This window comes from Drosophila simulans, chromosome 2R, assembly GCF_016746395.2.
Source record: "Drosophila simulans strain w501 chromosome 2R, Prin_Dsim_3.1, whole genome shotgun sequence".
NCBI classification, from domain to species: domain Eukaryota; kingdom Metazoa; phylum Arthropoda; class Insecta; order Diptera; family Drosophilidae; genus Drosophila; species Drosophila simulans.
Genome location: NC_052521.2, coordinates 13,507,338 through 13,524,180, shown reverse-complemented (window position 1 = coordinate 13,524,180; position 16,843 = coordinate 13,507,338). Strand labels below are relative to the sequence as shown.

Sequence of the window (16,843 nt, the reverse complement as noted above, 5' to 3'; positions counted from 1 at the left end):
TCAATGGTTTCGAAAACGATCATAAATTAATTACTCAACAGTTCATTGATAGGCGTACTTCAAGTTTTGGTCTAACCCCGAACGATTCCGAAACTGCGAAGCCACCACAGTGGGCGGTGAAGCGTGACACCCCTGCACTCCTGGCCAGAACTCCTCTCATTGAATAAAAAAGGCAGCTGAGTCCTTTGGCTTCGGTTGGGTGCTGTTTTTTATATGACGAGCGGGCAAGTTTGTGTGAGGACATTACAGCTATGGATTGATCACCGATGTCCTTTTGGGTTTTGTGGGCGGCGTGGGTGGAATGGGCTTCACAACGGTGTCTTCGTTGGGCACTGTGATGTGCTGCACCTCCACTTCGCCCTTGCTGAAGGAGTTCTTTGAGGGTCGAAATCCGGGATCCGGCGGATGCAGGACAATAACATCTCGATTGTGATCGCTGAAGCTCAGGTTATGAAAGGGATTGTTGGTGAGCAGCAGGGTCCTGTTCTCCTGCAGGATGGGAGTATTAGCTTTGTGAGATGGACGAAGTACTGGTCTCCTTGGCCTTGAAATCGGTCTGGTCATAAGAATGCGACGCATCCGTTTGGGTGGATATACCGCTTCTCTTTCTCTGTCATCTGGGTTTTGAAGCACGGTGTTCCTGTGGAGATGATCTTTGATGATGCCCAGGGCTGTGCTGGCCAGCACTGGTGGAATCCTAAAGGAGCCCAGTATGGAAAGGCCTCCACTCGCCTGGGATTCCAGAGGTGGCTGGGATCGGGTCGCGGTCGCCGAATCGTCCCAGGACAAGCTCTGAAAGCCGGAGCACTGCCTTGGGCAGTGTAGCTGCTTCACAGACTCCTGTCCTGGGGCCTTCCGGTGGCCATCGGGTGTTTCAATCGGCTTCTTGGGCACCACGAGCAGGTACTGATGGTTGTTACCTTCATCCTGTAACTTGCAAATAAAATAGGCGGCAGAATTTAGATCAAAGGGCAACTTGCTGTTGGCAGCTGCATGAGTTTCCATGGTTCTCTTGGCGGCGTTCTGGACAGGACTTCTAGTCGTCGCTCGTCTCTTGACCGGCTCTCCTGGCTGGATCTTCGGAGCTCCTGCTTGGCGAACGGGACTGGTGGATCTCGATTGTACTCTGGGGGATATTCCAGTTTTGGCGCGGAGATTCTTCTTGGCGGAGGACGACTGGTTTTCACTGGTGGATACTAGCTTTGTCTTGCCCTCCTTTTGTTCCCTCAATCTGTTGGAGGCATCTAATGATTTGGGTATCATAACCGTTGGTTCTGCAGTTTTCTTGGCTTTTCCAAATGATTCCGTCTTATGTCCATTGTCTTCCACCGATGTGCTTAGATTTATGCATATACTGCCAGCCTGATTTCGTTTCTCCGGCCCGGTTGACTTGGGATCTTTTGGATCACTTTCCACGTCGCAAATACAATCATCGTCAGAGACTGGGCTCACGATGCCTTTATGATTGGTGTCCCTCTTGTCGTTCTTGGAATATTCACCTACGTCGTATGCATTATTAGTATTTTTTATTTGTTTTATATCCCTATTCGAAGGACGAGATTCCGGGGCCCTGTCACTATCCCTTGGTTCATTTCTTTGGGATTCGGTAGTTTCGGATCTTCTGGATCTATCTTGTTTTCCATTTTTGGCAGGACCAGATGACCTGCCATCATTTCTACTCGACTGAAAGCTCCTATTTTGTGTTGCGTTGGGGATTTCCTCATCGCTGCAGAAGCAGTCATCCTCTGAATTGTACGGATCAGTTTCTCTGGAATAGGATGGATTCCTTTTCTGGGTGATATTGTCTGTATTACGATTTCGATTAGTATTTTTGCCATTTGACTTAATGTAAGGCATATCCTCGCTCTCCGAGTTATCATACTTCGAGGGCCGTTTGGGTCTTCTAGAAGATTCGTCTCTATTGTACTCCATTGGTGGATTTCGGTTTCGATTACCGTTCTCTCTTCGAGGATATTCATCAGATTCAAAATCGTCACAATAACAATCGTCTAAAGCATTTTCATGGTTTCTGTTTTTGTATTGACTTCGGTAATCTTCACGAGGTCTTTCAGCATATCTAGGAGCTGAATTTCCATCCTCCCGTGTGGAATACTTGTTTCGCTTTTCTATAGAAGTACGATATTCAGGTTGATTATCACTATAGCGATTTCTAGGTCTTCTCTGTCCATATTCCTTGTAATCTGAATCATAATCAGGATCTCCATTTTCAGCCGGCTCTTCTCTTCTTGGTTTCCTATATTTATCGCTTTCTCTTCTATAGCTTTTTGCGGAATCTTCATAATCATCGTTTTCCTGCCTTCTTGATGAGGATTCACTCCTATATCTCCTTGCCATTTTTCCGTCCTCGTCATTCTCTTTAGAATAAGATCGATCGATATGTTTTCTCGTCCTGGCCATGTTAATTTCCAAGGAATCGGCATATGGACAAGTGTCATCATTGCACGGATCTTCATTATCTCTTCTTTTGGAACGCAGATTCGTTCCATTGCCGCGTCTTGAGTACTCCCTTTTCCCACTATTTCCTGTTCGACGTTCGGATCGGTTTTTATTTTGCCTAGAAGAAAAGGCCCCAAATTGACACGTTTCGTTATTGCAGGTTTCATCGGATCTTCTTTTCGATCTTTTAGTTTCGTCATTTGGTTTTATCTTTGTCCTTAAATTATCCTCCCGGCCATGACTACTGGATCTTTCCCTGGGACCCTGCTGCTCTTCTTCATCGTAAGTATTTCTCAAAGGACTGCTCCTCCTAGACTTGGAGGTTGGTTCATTATTCTCCTCGGAGTCGCGATTTCTTGAGTTCCGAGCTGTTCTTTCTTCTCGGTGTCTTGGACTTGGACATTTTAAATGGGGACATTCCTTGGGATTACGACGATCATACGCAGGACACGCCATTAACTGGGAGTCATCTGTATGAAGTTGGAAAACTTTTTGATTTTTTGCTTCATCGGCATTACCTTTGCTTCGTCGTTGGGGAGGCGCATCTTCATAATTGGAATTACGGTTACTACGAACTTTATCATCGTTGCGTGATCGCCTTTCTGAAGGACGCTCCTCGTTTTGACGGCGTTTATTAACTGGGCAATTATCATCTTCACATACATATTTCTTCTGGTCAGGACGATCTGGATCGTCCCTGCTAGAACGTTCCTCATTTTGAATCCTTCTTTGTTTGTAATTGGCATTTTCGGATCCATAAGATCTTCTTCCTACGTTAGATCGTTCTCCTTGATCATTCGATTTTTGTACGATCCCAGATTGAAAATCCTCTGGCATCGATTTAGTTCGCTCAGCTGGGATAAGATTCTGTCCAGACTGCTCATGCTTTTCTAATGCACTAGCTCTTGAAGAATATGGCTTCACTGTATCCTTAGGTGGCGGTGCTGTGCCACTGCCTTTTTTGGCTGGCTGAGTTGCCGTTTCCTGATTCCAAGACTTTGAGGTCGGAGCCATGGGCATCTGGGATGGGTTATTAGAGGCATCTGGAGACTGCGCCTGTGCCCACACATCTGTGGGCACATTCTCTGCATTGATGCAGTACACATGCTGTTGCTCCGGATACATAGATCGTCCGTAGTCATTCAGGTAAACCGTTTCATCATATGGAGCGTCTGGTGGAGCTGATCGAGAATAGTTTCTGGCATTCTGATCGACATGCTGCGGTTGGTAGTAGTTACCGTGCGCGGGAGGCACAGTTTGATTGCAGTAAATGCACTGGCATCCATGGATATTGCAGCGCTGTACTTCTTGATTTACTTGGTTATAAGTGCAGTAACAACAGTTTGGAACTGGATGGCTGGTGTTATAGTAAGTTTGATCCGACATCGGTTGAGTGTTGCTGTATCGATCGGTGGTAGGAATGTTTGCATTGTTCGACGAAGTCCGATCCCTATACTTCTTCTGCAACAGCATCACGTTTAACTGATCCTCGCCAGACTGGCGGCGATTCTTCGTACAGCTGCAGTTTCGGTTCCGAACGGAGTCTCCATCGTCGGAGTAACTGCCGGGTTGGTTCTGTTGCTTGGCCAACTGGTCTAGAAGTCTCCGGCACACGGCATTGTTATTTCGCTTCCAGCTGTCGCAGCACGACTTCCGATATTCCTCGCCTATTACTTTACGGAATCTGGGCTTCCACTCTCCGCGTTTTTGGGAACATAGTCTGGGACCTGGCCACCCATCGCTACGTAAACCATTGCCGATGGACTCGTCACCATCCCAGTTGTCAGCACCCACGTACACACCATTTTGTTGGGTTTGCGATGAACGCTTTTCTGGATTGCCTTTCGAGGGGCATGAACATGGTTTCCCAGTTAGGTACTGGTTGCTATCACGTTTTTGGAATTTCTTTGACTGATCCTGTTCCTGATGCTGATAAGACATCCTTGGGTTGGTACTGCTGCTTTCTCTGCCTTCTAAAAAGATCTTACTTCCGGATTGAGGACGACTGCTTTGACCTCTTAGCTCGCATGCTTCACAGGGATCTTCGTCTTCCTCTGGCTTGCACCGAACACAGTACGCAGTGGGATACCAGCGATCATTGCCGGAAGTGGATCTTTCCTTATGCCCTTCTAAGTACTCTTCATTTGGTGGCTCAGGTTCTAAAATCATTTTGTAGAAGGTGTACCCGCACTTGGTTTCGCTGCAGCAGGGACTCAAGAAAGCTAGCGGAGATATGAATGTGTCCTCAGAAAAATTGGGTGGGCAATGTCCTTCCTTCATGGCACAGTTAGCTTCCTCCTGTGTGAAAATAGTAGTTAATGGCTTACTATTCAATATCCAGTGCAAAAACCATCCACTCACCTCCAAGTTTCCCAAAAAATGCAAGTCCTCGAAGTAGGAGTATCTTGGATTGTAACTATAGCCCTCAAGTTGACTATTTCGGATGGCAGCCAATTCTTTGGAGTAGTAGTGCCTCAGACCGAGCACCTGTAGCTTCACCTGGTCAGGAGTCAGGCCGCAGTTCATCCGCCGGGTGATTCGTCGCCAGGCGTCATCCTTCGCAGAACCACTGTGGAAACCAGGTGACTTCGGATTCCAAAGGCACTCGTTCGATCGATAGAGTCGGATGAGCTTCTGCGTCTTCTTCAATCGCTCCAAATTCAAATAGGACGTAATATCCTTCTGTGCCATCTTGCCCCTCACTTCTCCACAATCCTTTCCAGTGACTCGGTGATCAATCTTCCATAGCGTTTCCTATTGAACCTACAGAGGTTGTATGCCTAGTTTGGAGCTATATAATGCGCCCAAGCCGAAATATTTGGACAGGAAAAACAAAAGTGACAATAAACAATCAATTTTGAATAATTTTTGAATGCTTTTTAAACGGTATTAGTTAATTAAGAATTTTATATGCCGTTACCATTTATAAGATCTGCAGGGTGTCTCATGCAAGAGAAGCTTTTGAAAGTATTAATTCGGTATTATTGTGCAGTGAAATTGCGATTGGTATTTGGCTGGAAGAGAAGAACGGCCACACTGGCGCCCAGTAGCGAAAATAATAGTCGAATAATAAAATAGTTTTGAGTGCATCTAATTCCGACCCACTAACGTATGCGAGTGCATTTAGCGGCTGCACTTAATCATTCCGGGCAAAAAAGTGCAAACAAAACGACGCGGAGCAGCCAGAATCGAGGTTTCGCTCCAGCGATATCGCCATTTGACCAATTCGACTTTTGTGTCTGGTATAACCACAAAATTTTCACTGCATCTTCTTATTTGAGCCGCCCCCAACCCAATTTTCGCGAGTGTGTCGGAATCAGCAGAGAATCGGAACAAAAGGGGCCAAACGGAGTACCAGAATCGGCACAAGCACACAGTGAGCAGCAGATAGTGCGGACGATAGTGAGTCGTTGATTATCCACGTAAACAGAGAGCTGCATGCGCAGAGGTCGCGCCCAGAGCTGCAGAAATCCAACAATCTCCGCCAGAAAGATCCATCTCCGCCCCCGTAAGCAATGTCCGCGGAACGAGAGATTCCCGCCGAGGACAGCATCAAAGTGGTCTGCCGATTCCGACCGCTGAACGACAGCGAGGAGAAGGCCGGCTCCAAGTTCGTGGTCAAGTTCCCCAACAATGTGGAGGAGAACTGCATATCCATAGCGGTATGTGTTCCAGATCTATAGTTTTCGCCAGCCCCCACTGCCTTTTCCCTATGTGTTATGCATTAATCTCGGCATGCCGCGCCATGACGTCATGCCTATTAGCGTACATTACCCTTCCCCAAAATTGCCGACCAATTGGAATGCCAGGCGATAAAAAGAGAGAGGCACTAAAGTTACCCATGAATAATTGCACAAAACAAAACTAGATGTACATATACATATGTACGTATGATGAAACCAACTAACTTTATTCCAAATCAATATTGCTTTGCACCAAATTGATTTTCCCCCAGTCGGAAAAGAATAGGGTGTGTGAATCGAAAGAAGCGCGATGACGGGGTGGAGAAATGCCACCCACTAGACGGTTTTCTGCTAAAAGCGGGTGTTCCATTCTTTTGGGCCGCATAAATATGCGCTTTTCTAGAGTTTCCAGTCCGCCTTCAGTGCTTACCTCACTTACATTTCCACACAAACACATACACACTTTGACGGTAGCCCCCGCTCCACTTCCACTCCTCTGCCCGCGCGCCAATGAGTCATGCACGCAAAGCATACAAAAAAAAATGAAGGAAAACAATAAGAGCAACTTTGGAGGCAATGGAATTTGGCTGAATTGCTTTTATGCCACATGAAATGTTATTGCTTTGTATGCTATGCTGAGTTTCCCGCTTTTCCGCCAGGTGTAATCCGTCATTTTCCTGGTAAAGCTTGGGCAATTGAACCAGTTCCAAAAAAGTCAGCACTAATATAGTGCCTCCATACACAGACATTATCATTGCGCTCTGCCTCTCCCTCTCTCTCTCTCTCTGACTAACTCTATCTATCTCTCTCTCGCTGTGGCTTTCTTCTGGCGCTCGTTATTCACTATTCTTCCCCCTTCCACTTAACATGTCTTAATGCTCATAATTACAATCTGCTTCGCGGCCATGCGTTGAAAATGATTCAAAGGCAGTCAGCGGGAAAAGATCGGGGACAGGGGGAATGAATCTCCGAAAGAAATTTCACCGCAACTGACACTAGTTTATAGCTATGTACTACAAAAAACATATTATACTAACCCTAATCTCCACCGTCTGCAGGGCAAGGTGTATTTGTTCGACAAGGTCTTCAAGCCGAATGCATCCCAGGAGAAGGTATACAATGAGGCGGCCAAGTCCATTGTTACGGATGTCCTGGCCGGGTACAATGGAACGATATTCGCATATGGTCAGACGTCCTCCGGAAAGACGCATACGATGGAGGGCGTGATCGGGGACTCCGTAAAACAGGGTATCATACCGCGTATCGTCAACGACATTTTCAATCACATCTACGCCATGGAGGTGAACCTGGAGTTCCACATCAAGGTCTCCTACTACGAGATCTACATGGACAAGATTCGCGATCTGTTGGACGTCTCCAAGGTGAACCTTAGCGTGCACGAGGACAAGAACCGGGTGCCGTACGTCAAGGGCGCCACGGAACGGTTCGTCTCGTCGCCGGAGGATGTTTTCGAGGTGATCGAGGAGGGCAAATCCAATCGTCACATCGCGGTGACAAGTGAGTTCTAATTGAAATCGATGGTCAGGACAAGTTCAGTCAAAAATGAACTCTCAAAACCATATATCAAGAATGTTTATAACATCCAAGACAAGTTTAAGAGTTATTCCTGCCTTCGCTCTGACCTCGATCGTAGTTTCATGTACCAGATCACCTTTTATAACGATTTATCCATCCTTACAGACATGAACGAGCATTCTTCGCGATCCCACTCAGTATTCCTTATCAATGTGAAGCAGGAGAACCTGGAGAACCAGAAGAAACTATCCGGCAAACTCTACCTGGTGGATTTGGCCGGTTCCGAAAAGGTTTCCAAGACTGGAGCTGAGGGAACCGTTCTTGATGAAGCCAAGAACATCAACAAGTCGCTGTCGGCCTTGGGCAACGTAATCTCTGCACTGGCGGACGGAAACAAAACGCACATCCCCTACCGTGATTCCAAGCTCACGCGAATCCTGCAGGAGTCGCTGGGAGGCAACGCACGCACAACCATCGTCATCTGCTGCTCTCCAGCCAGCTTCAACGAATCTGAAACGAAGTCAACGCTGGACTTCGGTCGTAGAGCCAAGACAGTGAAGAACGTGGTCTGCGTTAACGAGGAGCTTACTGCCGAGGAATGGAAGCGACGCTATGAGAAGGAGAAGGAAAAGAACGCCCGACTAAAGGGTAAGGTGGAGAAGCTGGAGATCGAGCTTGCGCGCTGGAGAGCTGGTGAAACCGTTAAGGCGGAGGAGCAAATTAACATGGAGGATCTCATGGAGGCCAGCACGCCCAACCTGGAAGTGGAGGCAGCGCAGACGGCGGCGGCCGAGGCCGCTTTGGCCGCCCAGCGAACGGCTCTCGCCAACATGTCTGCATCGGTTGCCGGGAACGAGCAGGCACGGCTGGCTTCAGAGTGCGAGCGCCTCTACCAGCAGCTGGACGACAAGGATGAGGAGATCAATCAGCAAAGCCAGTACGCCGAGCAGCTCAAGGAGCAGGTGATGGAGCAGGAGGAACTCATCGCTAACGCTCGACGTGAGTATGAGACTTTGCAGTCGGAGATGGCGCGAATCCAACAGGAGAACGAGTCCGCCAAGGAAGAGGTTAAGGAGGTGCTCCAAGCTCTCGAAGAGCTGGCTGTAAACTACGACCAGAAATCCCAGGAGATCGATAACAAGAACAAGGATATCGATGCCCTCAACGAGGAGCTGCAGCAGAAGCAGTCTGTGTTCAACGCCGCCTCCACGGAGCTACAGCAGCTCAAGGACATGTCCTCACACCAGAAGAAGCGCATCACGGAAATGCTAACCAACCTACTGCGCGACCTCGGCGAAGTCGGCCAGGCCATTGCCCCCGGCGAGTCCAGCATCGACCTCAAGATGAGTGCTCTGGCTGGCACGGATGCCAGCAAGGTGGAGGAAGATTTCACCATGGCGCGTTTGTTTATCAGCAAGATGAAGACGGAGGCCAAGAACATTGCCCAGCGATGCTCTAACATGGAATCACAGCAGGCTGACTCCAACAAGAAGATCTCCGAATATGAGAAAGACCTGGGCGAGTACCGGCTACTCATCTCGCAGCACGAGGCACGCATGAAGTCCCTGCAGGAGTCGATGCGGGAGGCAGAGAACAAGAAGCGCACGCTTGAGGAGCAAATAGATTCGCTGCGGGAGGAATGCGCCAAGCTCAAGGCCGCCGAGCACGTTTCCGCCGTCAACGCCGAGGAGAAACAGCGGGCTGAGGAGCTGCGCTCCATGTTCGATTCTCAGATGGACGAGCTACGCGAAGCCCACACCCGCCAGGTGTCCGAGCTCCGGGACGAGATTGCCGCCAAACAGCACGAAATGGACGAGATGAAGGATGTCCATCAAAAGCTGCTCTTGGCGCACCAACAGATGACGGCCGACTACGAGAAGGTTCGCCAGGAGGATGCCGAGAAGTCCAGCGAGCTTCAGAACATCATCCTCACCAACGAGCGACGAGAGCAAGCGCGCAAAGACCTCAAGGGCCTGGAGGACACGGTGGCCAAGGAGTTGCAGACGCTACACAACCTGCGAAAACTTTTCGTTCAGGATCTACAGGTAAAGTTTAAGCAATCTTTATATTGTTGCTAAAGACCCTAAAATGTATTTCACTTGTGCCAACAGCAACGAATCCGAAAGAATGTCGTAAACGAGGAGAGCGAGGAGGACGGTGGATCACTCGCGCAGAAGCAGAAGATTTCCTTCTTGGAGAACAACCTCGACCAGCTGACCAAGGTGCACAAGCAGTTGGTGCGGGACAACGCCGATCTGCGGTGCGAGCTGCCCAAGCTGGAGAAGCGTCTACGCTGTACCATGGAGCGGGTGAAGGCTCTGGAGACAGCGCTCAAGGAGGCGAAGGAGGGCGCAATGCGGGATCGCAAGCGCTACCAATACGAGGTGGACCGCATCAAGGAGGCGGTGCGACAGAAGCACCTGGGCAGACGTGGCCCACAGGCACAGATCGCCAAGCCGATCCGCTCCGGCCAGGGTGCAATCGCCATTCGTGGTGGTGGCGCCGTTGGCGGACCATCCCCGCTGGCCCAGGTTAATCCTGTCAACTCGTAGATCCAATCACCACCTGTCGCCGCCCAGTTCAGCTCCGCTTTAAACTAAACTAAATGGATTACGTTATACATACTTAACATAACTGATAATTGCCTTCGCTTAGATGAGATGTGTCGCGATCATGTGCAGCGCTTTAAATATACATACATATAATTTAATTAAATAAATGAAAGGAAACCGGAAATTAACTAAATTTTACAAACCGAAAATAATAAAACCCACAGATATGTAAGGACATCTATATACGTTAAGAGTATTTATAAACTTTTCAAACATAAACCTAAATAAAAGTCGCAGACAAATTAAGGTCTCTTTAGTTTGATTCTATTTGCAGTTCAAAAAAAATTTGACGATTATTTGGCTATTGGTTGTCGTTACATCGTCTGCTGTTACAATCGCATGTTGTAACCTGTCCCGCCTGTGTTATGGTGCTCCCAATCGTCTGGAGAATTGACCACCTGCCATTCGTACCACACTTTGGTTGCATCCACGCATCGCCAAAACTTGATGGATATAGTCTGTCCCTCCTTCAGAGTTCGTGGACGCTGAGTAGTACAAATATATATTAACGTAGCAGTTATCAAAGGCTAACTAATCAATTCACACTTACCGTTGGGAAGAACATGGGGAACCAGGAGAACATGCCAGGCGTATGGGTCAGCGGATTGATGCTCAGGCAGATGTCCTTGTACAAATGGGTATCAAAGTATCCGCCGATTCCGTGCAGCACACAATCTTTTTTGACTTGAAATGAAAGCGCCTTGCAGCGGGTATTGTCAATATTTTCCGCTCGATTAGGATGTTCGAAAACAAACAGAGCCTGCGGCTCATCAATATGGTAAATATTCTTTAGCAGCGACACATAGCCGTAGTCGAAGGCAGACTCGGTTGGTAACGCTTGGCAGACATTTTGGTACAGCACTCTTGACATCAGTGGATTAATGTAGGAGGTGGATTTGTAGGGTATGCTGATTCCATCCGGTTTGAGCAGTTTCAGTGCACCATCAAGGCACTCGGGCGAAAGTTCATTATCGCCAAAGGAACCAAGTAACTCCGAAACCATGATGTCTGCCAGCTCTGGAGGGGAAAAGTCCCGCATGTCCTTCGAAAAAATGTGAACATCTGAAGAATATGTTGCGGATTAGGACTGGTTCATGGAAGTTATTTTTGTCATTCTTACCCTTATCGGCCCAAAGCATCTTAACCATATTGGAGAGGGTACGAATGGCATTGGGATTCTTTTCGATGATGTATAGGCGAACTTTGCGCTTCGACAACTCGGCAGCATTGAATATAGCCCTCGCTAAAGGACCTCGTCCTCCACCCAGTAGCATTACAACTGTCTGTAGGTTTGAACATAAAAATGTTAATATATATCTTATAGGTGGAGAAGAGCACCTTACCAGTTTCGTTTTAGCCTCCGCAGCGCTCACTCGATCCAACAAGGCCGCCTGTACGGCATCCTGGTAGAGTCTGTACTTAACAGGATCGTTTTCGAATACCTCATAGGTATACGAGTCCAGATTTTCGCAAAGAGGCTGCAGTGGAACTTCCAGCATGTTTTCATAGCTAATGGAACAATTTATATTGGATAATTCACGAATCTAATGCATTGTACCAACCTTTTTAGCGCGTGCTTGTCGCCATTCTCATTAATTAGCTTATTAACGTAATCCGCGTACTGGCACAAAGCCTTATCGTTGGGGTTCGTGGAGATGATGATGTTGGCTCGCACCGAGATGAAGTGCCCGACGATGATCTGCCACTCCTTCTTCAGCACACAGTAGTTGGAGCGGTTCCTGACGAACAGGGACGATGGAATGATGATTGCCTCGATGGGTTCGCCCAACCAGCGACGCACTGTTTCCTTGCAGGGTCGATCCGCATCGTTTAGCTCTACCACAACTTTCAATTTGGTGCTGTGTTTGGTGACCATGCACAGGTTATTCCACCAGTTCCACGGGTCATTGGATTCCGCTTCAGACACCTCCTCGGCGGTGGCATCCTTTCGGTGCTCGAATGTGGCCAGCTCTGGATTGGTGATGGGCACTTGGATTAACCATCGCCCTAAAGGAAAATCATCTAATAACAAATTTGAGAATCCACTTCTTAATTTAGATGCTTACCCTTTGTTTTGGCCAGCACGATGGAGGCTAGATTCTCGTTTTCCGGACCGCGCAGTCGTACCATCACGTTGCCCATATTCTGCAGGTGCTCCGCCCAGGTCACTTCCCGCATAAGTACCTCCTTTGCGTGTTCGCGCAGTTTGGCATTCGGCGAGTCCACATTCACGTCGGACAAGGTAAATAAAACCTTGGAATTCCAGTCGCTGGCGCTCAAAATTGTGGCCGGATATGTGGGATCCGATTCGTGTGCTTCGAAGGGCAACATATTGGCGTTAATAGAGGTGGACACTGCCTTATAGTTGTTTGCGAAGGCCTTTTCGATAAACTTGGGTATACTACTAACACCCTCCTGGTGCAGACAGACGTAGTAATTCATCTTTCAATGCAAATACCACCTCTTCAAAAAGTCCAAAAAATGCGGTGACCGGCAGCAGTGTGACCGTATGCGGGTGCAATTCAAATGGAGCGATTGGTGTGAACGCAAGGTAATTGCCCAAAAATCACACAATTTAGCCAATGTTGTTGACAATTTTTGTGTCGCTTGCCAATTTTTGTGTTTTCCCGACTTTGTAAGATAAGCAATAGCTTCCGGGCCTTTAATAGCATGTAATTGTGATTGTTCATGGCTAACCGCGATGTATTCTCAAAGATCCTGCCAAATGTCAAGTTGGGCACCCGCTACGACGAGGATGGGCGTGAAGTTCAGGTGAGTGCATCACATCCTGCCGGGAATCCCCAGCTCAATTTGATTTCCATTGCAGGTGGAGCGTCGCGAGGACTCGGATGCCACGGCAAAGGAGCAGGACACCTTCGACATTCTAGTGGCAGCCGGATATTATCGTGCCCGCATCAAGGGCTTATCCGCATTCGATAAGGTTGTGGGCGGTATGACCTGGTGCATCGAGTGCTGCGACTACGATGTGGACGTGGACCTCCTGTTCCATGAGAGCCTCTCCATTGGGCAGAAGATGTAATGTATTTCATTGTTAGCTTAATTAAGCATATCAATATTTATATGTCCCCATATCTACAGTGCCTTGGTGGAGAAGATCGTAGCCGTTCTGATTGACATGAAGTGCCCACACAGCCTGGAACCCCATCAAGTGCAGGGTCTGGAATTCCTGGCCATACATCCCGTCATCCAGTGGCTAGTTAAGACCTCTGTGAGTAGTCGGAATAATGTACACTTCGTACGATATAATGGAAACTCCTTATTTAGGTGGAAAACCGAGCGGAGCGTGGGCAGCGCTTGAAGAGATTTGCCATCGGCCAGTTCCATAATCACTATCAGTACAAAAGCGACAAGGACAATCTCACTAAAATACGCCTGGCCTCCACAAACATTAAGGCTATACAGGATCTGTACGGCCCTAGGAGGCTGTACGAACGCCAAGAAGCTCCTGGTGATGATGATGTGTCCAAGGTGCGTCTTACTCTCTTGGAATACGGAGATCCAGGTCCGACCTTTAAACGCAGCGCTGAAAAAAAGGCGGAACGGGGTCCTGGAGAAAAAGATGAGGTGGGTCTTAGTTTAAGGTGCGCAATATACATATATATATGTAAAAGCATTCTTAATTTTCCAGCTCGATCTGGAGGAGTATCTTCGCAGCTTATCCCTCATCAAAGATGACCCAACGGGCACTCAAAAGCGCATTGATCTCGATCCTACAGCACGGCAAGAGCTTCAACAGCACTATGCTGAGTTCAAGCTGGAAATGGAGACGGATGCCCAAGAGTTGAAATCACAAAACCAACAAAAACGTCTCGAGGCGGCCAAAATTGCTCTGGAACATAAGATTAGACGTTACTGCAAAGAAAACGAACAGCTGCAAGATGCAGAAAATGAGCAGAAACAAAAGACCAAGGAAGTGGAGGACCAATTGAATACCTTAAATACTGAGCTCAAAGCACACAAAGATACACAGGATAAAGCCGATCCAAAGTGAGTTGATTACAACAAGATATAGTACAGTCTTTTAATTAAATTTTTATTTTAAGGCTCCTCGAAAAAATACAAAGTTTGCTCCAACAACATGAAGAGCTGAAAAAAAGCGAGGCGGAATTCAAGGAATCCTGTCGCACCGATTTGGCCAACCTACAGCTGCAAATCGAGTAAGTTAGCAATATTTACGTAACAACTAATTATATATAACTAATTATTATTCTCTTGTTTTTCAAAGCGACCTGGAAGCATTTAGTGCCCAAGACGCGGAAGCACAAGCTGCGGCATTGGCCGGTGAGGAGCAACGTCTGAAGGAGTTGCGCCTGCAATTGGCCAAAAGAAATCGCGGAATTTTGGCCATTGAACGAAAACTTGATGCCATTCCTGATCGCACAGAGCTGGCCCAATACCAGCGACGCTTCCACGAACTGCACAACGAGATGAGCGGCAAGCATCTGGAGACCAAGCAATATTACACCCTGTACAACACACTCAACGACAAAAAGCGCTACATGGAAAAGGAACTGGCCCTCCTGAACTCCATCTGCGAAGCGTACAACGAGGGCATGATGAGTCCGCACGGTCGCGAGGACTTTATCCGGCAGTTCGAGTCCATCGTGGACGGCGTAAAGAGTGCCCAGGACAAGGTGCGTCACAAGTACAACGAGGAGCGGATGCGACGCGACGAGCTGAACGAGGAGCTGCAGTCGCTGCTGGAACTGCAGCGCCAGTATGCTCTGGCTGTCAAGCAGCTAACCCGCGAGTGCCAGCGCTGCGAGCAGCTGCAACTGCAGCTCAGGTCAATTAGGGGCAGGACCCAGTCCTAGCCCGTTTTAACTATTGATTACTAAACACGAAACACTCTTAGCGAATTCGTTCAATAAATTATAACGCTCCAAATAGCCGTGCAATTATCCGGGAATCCAATCAAGCAATCTAAGGTTAGCCAAGGATTTCCTTCGAGCTCGATTCAAGTGCGCACATTTGTCAAGCTCAAGTTCGACCTTTAGCTCTCTTTTGACTCTCATATATTTCACGTTCCAACATATTCGAGTATTTATGGAATTCCTGTCAGTGCGCTGGGTCAGCAGTTTATTTCCATATAGCGCATGCACATGGTACTCCCACTGGCACCTAGAGAAATTTGCATATTTGCGTTGCTGCCGCCAGCACACTATATTCCATTCCATTTGGTGCTCTAATTAATATGCGGCCCGCTTAGTGGCATGCCGAGCAATCAGAGCCACTTCAGGATCCCCATGGTCCAGGGGACTGCAGCTGCTGCTTGCGGTTAATTAATGTCCTTGCACCTTAACATTGAATTCAAGCTGAGCCAATGCAATTACATTTTATTGCGTGGCAATCAATTCCATTCAACAAGTGACATTGAGACGGGTAGCATCAGCATGAGCATGAAAAAAGCGTTGGAATTGCGGCCCACTTCCTGTCTCCATTCGTCCACTCAGCCTTCGTCCATTTGGCCAAGATGAATTTGCACCGTATGACAAATACTTAAAGCGCTAGACCTTCGGCAAAGGTTAAACCGCAGTCCTTGACAGACATTTCACAACTAAGTTTATGAGAACTCTGCTCCCGGCTGCCAATGCCTGCTCATTCCACGACCAAATCGGCCTTATCGAACTGGAAACAGACCCATATAGAGCCAGTCAGGCATTCCGCCCATCTACTATATAGCCAGTATAAATATGTGTAAAGTGGGTGCTGGTGGGTTGGGTGGTTCGTAGGTTGGGATTCCCCGACTCTGGATAAAAATGAAAGCCCATGTCCCCGTATCCCGCGTTTCCTCATTTGTATTTGCTTTGGCATTTGCGCCCCTGCAGCACACAAAGGCTGCATGGGAATGGAAATGGGATCGAATGGGGATTGATTGGGGATGCGACAAAGGGGCCACGCACATGAGCCTTGACAAAAGTCAATCAGCATATTTGCTCGATTGGAGGGAGCATGCCAAGCGGATAATCGATTCGCAATGTGTTTGAATAACAAATTACTGGAAATTGTGAATGCGAGAGTCATTGTAGCGACCCCAGGCACCTAAATATGTAGTTCCATCGAACATGGAGTACTTTTTCGGCGAAATCGAGGGATTAAAATGTATATGCAGCTGTCAGTGTCGCCGGATTTCGATTCCCAGCAGCCCGACATCCCAACATCCTGTCATCTTGGAAATCCCGATGCCACTTGTTGGCCTCTGCCATCTTGTTTGGTGAGTGAACTTGCGACTCGAACTATTGAACTTTGGGCTCAAACAATGAACTTTCCTTACTATTTGCTCCTTGCAGACTCTTCAGCGTACACTTGGAAAAACTTTCGAAATTTCAGTTTTATAATAGAACTATTGGAAAGAGTAGTTGGAAATATTGAAGGAATTTGTTATAGCTTAACTTTCTTGTACTTATTAAAATTAAAACTTCGATCTGTTATAAAGTTCGTATTTCAATAAAAACTTTTCTAAAAGTTCTAAGATTATTTCCCAATATTTTTCATATTTAAGAGTGTTAATACTTAAAATGAGCTCCTATACAA

At 47.5% G+C, this 16,843-nt stretch overlaps 4 protein-coding genes across 6 annotated transcripts; 2 read left to right on the top strand and 2 right to left on the bottom strand.

Moving 5' to 3' along the window:
* Positions 1 to 26: 26 nt before the first annotated feature.
* Positions 27 to 5,314, bottom strand: LOC6734742 (uncharacterized protein DDB_G0287625). 2 transcript variants are annotated; one of them, XM_016168210.3, is made up of 3 exons: positions 4,819 to 5,314; positions 981 to 4,755; positions 794 to 927 (listed from the first exon to the last, which is right to left on the bottom strand). In XM_016168210.3, the coding sequence occupies exons 1-3, from the start codon at positions 5,146 to 5,148 to the stop codon at positions 923 to 925; spliced, it is 4,110 nt and encodes a 1,369-aa protein (XP_016027951.1). In that variant the 5' UTR covers positions 5,149 to 5,314; the 3' UTR covers positions 794 to 922. The 2 variants fall into 2 exon arrangements, with proteins under 2 accessions (XP_016027952.1, XP_016027951.1); XM_016168211.3 differs by having other exon boundaries at positions 27 to 4,755; positions 4,819 to 5,313.
* A 127-nt stretch (positions 5,315 to 5,441) lies between these two features.
* Positions 5,442 to 10,534, top strand: LOC6734741 (kinesin heavy chain). Its single transcript, XM_016181812.2, has 4 exons — positions 5,442 to 6,119; positions 7,199 to 7,658; positions 7,842 to 9,721; positions 9,788 to 10,534. Exons 1-4 carry the CDS (start codon positions 5,973 to 5,975, stop codon positions 10,226 to 10,228), a joined length of 2,928 nt encoding a protein of 975 aa, XP_016027950.1. The 5' UTR covers positions 5,442 to 5,972; the 3' UTR covers positions 10,229 to 10,534.
* On the bottom strand, positions 10,531 to 12,749 carry LOC6734740 (protein arginine N-methyltransferase 5). 2 transcript variants are annotated; one of them, XM_016168209.2, is made up of 6 exons: positions 12,355 to 12,749; positions 11,851 to 12,310; positions 11,632 to 11,797; positions 11,409 to 11,571; positions 10,839 to 11,350; positions 10,531 to 10,773 (listed from the first exon to the last, which is right to left on the bottom strand). In XM_016168209.2, the coding sequence occupies exons 1-6, from the start codon at positions 12,728 to 12,730 to the stop codon at positions 10,618 to 10,620; spliced, it is 1,833 nt and encodes a 610-aa protein (XP_016027949.1). In that variant the 5' UTR covers positions 12,731 to 12,749; the 3' UTR covers positions 10,531 to 10,617. The 2 variants fall into 2 exon arrangements, with proteins under 2 accessions (XP_016027949.1, XP_002081743.1); XM_002081707.3 differs by having other exon boundaries at positions 11,851 to 12,295.
* Positions 12,750 to 12,919: 170 nt separating this feature from the next.
* LOC6734739 (coiled-coil domain-containing protein 93) lies at positions 12,920 to 15,196 on the top strand. Its single transcript, XM_002081706.4, has 7 exons — positions 12,920 to 13,060; positions 13,116 to 13,324; positions 13,388 to 13,517; positions 13,574 to 13,873; positions 13,938 to 14,296; positions 14,353 to 14,466; positions 14,535 to 15,196. Exons 1-7 carry the CDS (start codon positions 12,977 to 12,979, stop codon positions 15,121 to 15,123), a joined length of 1,785 nt encoding a protein of 594 aa, XP_002081742.1. The 5' UTR covers positions 12,920 to 12,976; the 3' UTR covers positions 15,124 to 15,196.
* The last annotated feature ends 1,647 nt before the right edge of the window (positions 15,197 to 16,843 follow it).